Source organism: Quercus lobata, chromosome 3 (genome assembly GCF_001633185.2).
Source record: "Quercus lobata isolate SW786 chromosome 3, ValleyOak3.0 Primary Assembly, whole genome shotgun sequence".
NCBI lineage: Eukaryota > Viridiplantae > Streptophyta > Magnoliopsida > Fagales > Fagaceae > Quercus > Quercus lobata.
In genome coordinates, this window is record NC_044906.1 from 12,588,388 (window position 1) to 12,595,020 (window position 6,633).

The window sequence follows — 6,633 nt, forward strand, 5'->3', positions numbered from 1 at the left end:
TACATTTTAGCATTTCTAATATTAACTAAATGCAGTAAGATATTGGAATTTAAATTGGAATCAGACTAACCAAAATAATAATCATGCAAATATAATGATTGACATAAGGTGAAGAAATTTGTCTTTCGCAAAATAGCATGCTTTAATCATAAAAGCAAGACAGTCTTACAAATATATGTAGGCACCACAAATCATACCAAACATTTATTGAAAAAAAATAATAGTACTTGACAATTGTATCAAACTACTTAAATAACATACCGACTGGCAAAGGGACCTGCCTCCACTGGCGGTAGTGGCAACCTCATAACAGGGCATATCAGTGGGAACCTCGAATACGCCCACAGCTGCACCAACATCACTGCTCCTCCAATCTGCTTCGCCTTCGACTCCGATGCCTTGCATAAGTGCCTGTACAACCAGGCTAATGCCCCACTACCCCAACTGTACCTCTTCGCGTTGTTGATTGGGTTTAGGAACTGTAGAGGCAGCACCGACACCCGGTCTGCCGACTTATCCATAAACAAAATCGTCCCCAACTGATCGAGTATGTGATAGCGCGCATGTTGCTGCACTACCTCATCAGTAGCATCCGCAGCTAGGGGACCACTAAATAGTGCATCCAGCCACATGAATCTGGGCCTCGCCCCAGCAAGGATAAAGGTGTTCTCATGGGGATGCGGTATCGGGTCTGGTGGACGATGACCCAATAACTCAAGACACAACGTAGGCCACTCCATCTTCACAGCCCCAGTAATTGGCAACCCATCAACAGGAACCCCTAGCATCACCTCAATATCTTGTAAGGTGATGCTCATCTCTCCATGCGGTAGGTGGAATGTGTGCGTCTCCGGACGCCAACGCTCAACTAGTGCTGTGATCAACGCATGATCCACTTCCAAGTTTGGAACCTTGAATAACCCTTCAAAACCCGCCTCATTTATGTACCGAGCAATCCGTGGGTCAAGCCCATGCTCGAGTAACTTGCAACTTCGGCGTCTGCAGTTTAGCACGCCTGGCACTACCTGCACACGAAAGAGCATTGTCTTAGGATAGTGCACACAAAATTACTATAACAATGCTACATAATAATAATATGCAAGAAACAGTAGGCTAACTAGTTAGTCCCGAACATTTTGCAAAACGTTAGTTACAATGTTAATTGCTTATTCGCTCTACCTCAATAGCAGATAGGATCAAATTCAACATGAATGACATTGCTTAAAATTAGCACTAAGGTGATGGGCATTATGTTTTGAAATGAATGAACAAAGTGCCTCACTATGTCAAATGGAGTAGGGAATTAGGAATCAAGGTCGTTAGTTGTCTTATGTGTAGCCACGCGTAATTCTGTGCGCATGTTTGGAAAAAAGAATAGTAGCGGATTCAATTTTTTATTGATTACTATAGCTTCTAAATGACATGTACTGACTTTGAACATTTCTGCTCCATACAATGTTCTTGATTATTTATGCTTCATGCTATTTTCTCTTTGGATTAAATACAATTCTGCGTAAACCAAAACATTCTACCATGTCCAACGTCTATTTGCAAAGAATCAAAGAACCGTACAGAAATAAAATTAAATGATTTCGACATGTCAAAAGTTCAGTACAACTACACACCTGACCGGCTGGCGTCTCCCAAAGCAGCGTGGATCGATGAACCGGCTGCCGCGTCAACTGTGTACCAACCGTCGGTCCAGGATCCACATTTCCCACTTGCTGCATATCTAACACGCATGCAATCATGTTAGACACGTAAACACAGGCAAGTAATAGTGAAGAAAAGCTTGGCTTTTGCAAGTAAACACAGGCAAGTAATTGAATGTTCTACAACAAACTCACAAAAACAAATACAGAGAGACAGAGTGAAAGAGAGATTTGACAGAAAATTGAAAACATATAATTGCTAAACTGAATTATACATCATGCATCTATATACACTGATTTTCAATCGATTTAATCATATCAAGGAAGAGTTAAAGTAAAACACTAAAATATAAACAAGGAATAGTTCGTGAAGCCTAATATGTTGACAGTAACGCAAAAGATTGTTGCTTTCCAAAAATGTTTTCATTGTTTTTATGTGTTTCGTGCAGGTGAATCCTAGTTTTCCTGAAAATATTTTAGGTTGGGTGGGAAAACACAATTAAGAGAGGCCTAAAAGGTTTTAGGCCTGGCCTTAAAACACATAAAACATTTTCAGAGAGCACAACAGAACACCTCCAACCCCCGAGTAAGTAGCCAACTCCCTCCCCCAAGCTAACCACTCCAAACCACAATAGAAACCATTGCACGAGCCCACCAATAAAGCTCTTCCAACACAAAAGATTAGACCAGCAATCCACCAGTTATAGCCAAGATAACACACAGTGAACATTTTTTTTTGTAATTATTTTTGCTGTTTTTCGTTCCCAATCCATTGACCACCCCCATCCCCCCACAGCAACCAACCCACCCTGCCCCACTATCACTGCCAACCTACATGACCTCTCTCTCTCTCAAAATCTCAATTTAATTCCTACTTTTGTTTCTTTATTGCAATTTTCCATCTGCATCAAAAGCCTAGTGGCAATTCATATTCCATTCTTTTCCATTAATTAAATTACATATCAAACCCCATTCAAAAGCCTACACTTTATAGAGTCAAAAATTAATTCCGACACACAGAAATCAATACCCTAGGGAAATAAGTATAGTAGGCCAAACCACCAAAAAAAAAATTAAATAAACAAAGCCCTAGGTCCGTCAGAAGCACCCTAGAGGATGTACTATTTCCATTCCCAATAACGTTTGTGGAGAAGGGAGAAAGCATGGGAACCAAAAAGAGCAGTGAGTTAATTTTCTTGGCTCATGTGGTTAGTACTTAGTAGCTGTAGGATCTTGAATTATGCCTCATGAAGAGTTCTTTTATCCCTTTATTTACACACCTATATTTTATTATGGCAATAACAAAGGAGTCCTCAAGCATAAAACTTCCAAGGGAAAACTTTATTTTAAACCCTATAATTTATACCTAATTTCAAAATAAACCCTGTAGTTTAAAATCTTGTAAATTAGTAGTCAAATATATAGTTTTTTTTTTTGGCTAAATTACAAATTGCGCCTTCTAACTTTGCTTAAAATTCAATTATGATCTCTAACTTCACTTTCATTTATTCAACTTTCAACTTTGTTCAATTTAGCCCTCTCCATTAATCTTTGTCAAAATTTAGCTATTAAGGACCCCCCAAAACAATGTAGTTTTAATGTTTTATATTGAACAAAATTGAAGTTAACAAAATTGAACAAAAATTGAACGTTAGAGTATTGAATTGAACAAAAATAATGAAATAAATTTTAGGCAAAACTAAATGATGCAACTTGTATTTTAACCTATTTTTAAGGGGGGAAAAAACTTGCATGGAGTTCAAGCTCAAATTATTAATGAGCTTGTTGTTGTCTCAATCAATATCAAGCAATAACACCGACTTCGGTATGCCTGTTTCATTTGAATTTGAAATAGGACAACGAAGTGAGGTGATTAGCATATTTTGTTGGTGAATAACATTTCATTAGATAAAAGGGAAGTATTCAATTACTGACTACAGTCTACGACTCTACAGAGAAGAGATGTGACAGAGATAGTTCCTTCCAAATTACAAAAGAGGGCATTTTGCCAACACATGTACAATACATTACCTTCTCTAAATGCATGAAGTGCATCCCAACAAGAGAAAAAAGACAAAGCATTCTTGGCAGCAATGATCAAGAATTCAATGGACAAATGAATTATGCAATGTGGGGATTGAATTACATTTATTGCATTTCCTGGGAGAATGATGCTTACTAAACCAGCATTTCATACTTTGAACACAACCAAACTTGTTGCTTTTGACTCGGCCATGAGAGGATCATTGTTTGATACCAACTCAGTCCAAAGACTCCAAACATGGAGAATTTCTGTCTTAATTATGATTCCTACACACTGTTGCTAGACTTGATCTTTTGCCCTGAGTAGCTGCATCAAAGTTTATTTAATTTAGGGGGACCAAATCTTTATCTCTTTTCATTTTTACTTTGTTAATAAAAAAATAGCTCTTAATTTTTTCAGAGAGAGGGATTAAATTCTTGACAATCTGTTCTGTGTGAAAGAAATTCCAAGCCTACAAGCAATCTAATAGAAAGCATTAATACTTTCAGTTACATGACATTTTTAATGAATCGTGCTACTTATTTAAATATTACATATAGATTGTCTTATAATTCATCACGTAATGGATTAGATAAAATTCCTCAAAATTAGTTTTCAAGCTAACTTCCAAAGAAATAGTTTTAGCCTTTCAATAATCATTAGTTTTCCCAATGATTTTCACTAGGCTTTTGTTAATGAAAAAGCTTAGGGACATAGCTTTTGCCACTACTTGAAGTGGTTGGTTATGAGTGGTGGAAAAAAAAAGTGATGAGTCCATGTAAAGATGTATATCCACAATTCATAGTCAATCACTTCATTAAATTGTGGAAAACGTTGTGGCAAATAGAGTAATTGTAGAAAAACTGTTTGTTTGTTAAAGGGCCTCAATCATTGAAGTTAAACAGTATGTCCATTGCATCTATTCATGGGCATTGCAAATCGTACAGAGCTTGAAGTCCCTTAAAGAGAACCGATTTTCATGTCTCACCCCAATTTTGTTTGTAATAATTTACAAATTATTGTAATTTCTATATTATTTATTTGTATTCTCAACAACAACTTTGAACAAATGAAAGTGCGTTTTTGTTGTAAAAGGGGAAGCTTTGTTAATCAGTCGTTACCACTTTGGTGGGCTAAACTATCATCCATTAGAAAAAAAAAGAAAAGAAAAAGAAAAAGAAAAATGAGATTGTAAAATTTGGTCTTTATAAATGAGGCTAATTTTTTAAAATTCTGGTGGTGATGACCTCCCAAAATTATATGCATAACTGTGTTTGGTTCAACGAAAATTGATTTTTAGATTTTTTTTTTTTTATTATTTTGTATTTACGAATGTTTGGGGCAACAGAAAATGTTGGTCAACCGAAAATATTTTCCGGTTGACCATTAAATAAAGGTAGTTATGGTGAAAGGATTGGGTGACCCTAAAAGGCCACTAGGGCCACTAAGTTCCCTTTTCAACCCCAAATGTAATAGATGATAATAATAATAATTCGATGTACTTAGTCACCAAACATAACCCACAGAAGCTGCTAATCTGACACAAGACAGGAGCTTAAACGGGCTTTAATACCAAATTTGATGTAGCCTTTTTAGGAATTTCAACACTAAACTAGATTCTTGATAACATATTGATTGTGTTGATGGCTGTTTGGTATTTAAACAATAAAAAGAACATCAAATAAACAAAGATAAATCATTGGGCAATCACACCTAGGCCTAGGCTTTCCTAAGCACTCACATTTAGGTACGAGATAGCAATTGCGATTGAAAGATGTTCATTATATAGGCTACTTCTAAATCCTTTCTTACAAAGGCTAGGAATACTAATAACCAAAAAAAAAAAAAGTACTTTAAGAACTTCTAAGACAATTCTAGTCTCTTAAGACAATCAATTATGCATCTGTACACAAAATGTAAGTGACTTTCAACTGATGTGGTAAGTAAGTTTATATGTTCCCGTATGATATTACAAGGATAATGACATGAAAAAAAAAATTACAAACCAAAACTTAGATGTTGAATAAAAACAATATGGCACAGTTAGAGCCCTAAGCAGAGTAAATGGCAGCAAAGGTTTTAGGATGTCCATGGTCTGTGTGTACATATATGCGTGCATATCCATTATACACACATTATATCTATTATAATAAAAACTAAACAGAGTGGAAGCTTGTAAAAGCCAGTAACTTTGAAGCTTGTAAAACCAATAGCTTCCCAACTCAACATCATTCAGCATTGAATTAAAAAGAAATTTTCCCTAATTCAAAATCATGACATAACTTGTGACATAATTTCTGGAAAAAATAGAGATTGATTTGATACACTTTCAAACTATATGAATTACAAACCAATTTCCCCTAACAATGAACACCGTTGTCATGCTAACTGTATTTTACATGAATTCCTGCCCTAGATGTGCGTCATAAAACACTTCAAAACCAAACCCACTTCAAAACCAAACCCAACAAAGCTAAAACAGCAACAATAATTATGAATACAGATAGACAACAATCTAACAGCGAAAAACTTAGGAAGCGACACTCAAATCAGATTACATGCAAAGGGAAAAAATTAAAATTTGAACTCAGCATTTACAAATTACCTTAATACGTTTGCAATCCTTTAACTCCGAAGACAGATTGGGTTGAGCTTCGGCCGTGCTGAGATTGAAAAAGTGTGGGTATGGGTATGGGTTTCGATTTAACTTCGGAAAAGGTCTACTGAACGATTTGGTTTGGGTGCGGGTAGAAATAGGAGAATCTGACGGTGGCTATTGACGGTGGCTACTGAACAGACTGGCGGTGGCTACAACTCGGACTGAGGAAGGGAGAGAGACTGTAGACTGCAGAGGAAGGAAGACAAACAGTTTTAGAGACGTTACATTCAAAAACTGGTTCATATTCCGCATATAACTCGTTTTCCCCATTGACGAGTTCCAAACAGTAACGCGGGAAT

At 36.3% G+C, this 6,633-nt stretch overlaps 1 protein-coding gene and 1 long non-coding RNA gene across 2 annotated transcripts; both read right to left on the minus strand.

Moving 5' to 3' along the window:
• Positions 1-248: 248 nt before the first annotated feature.
• LOC115980348 (serine/threonine-protein phosphatase 7 long form homolog) lies at positions 249-818 on the minus strand. Its single transcript, XM_031102612.1, has one exon. It carries the CDS (start codon positions 816-818, stop codon positions 249-251), a length of 570 nt encoding a protein of 189 aa, XP_030958472.1.
• A 161-nt stretch (positions 819-979) lies between these two features.
• On the minus strand, positions 980-6,398 carry LOC115982878. The gene is made up of 3 exons (XR_004089761.1): positions 6,281-6,398; positions 1,626-1,732; positions 980-1,025 (listed from the first exon to the last, which is right to left on the minus strand). It is a non-coding gene; the product is annotated as an uncharacterized LOC115982878 (long non-coding RNA).
• Positions 6,399-6,633: the final 235 nt, after the last annotated feature.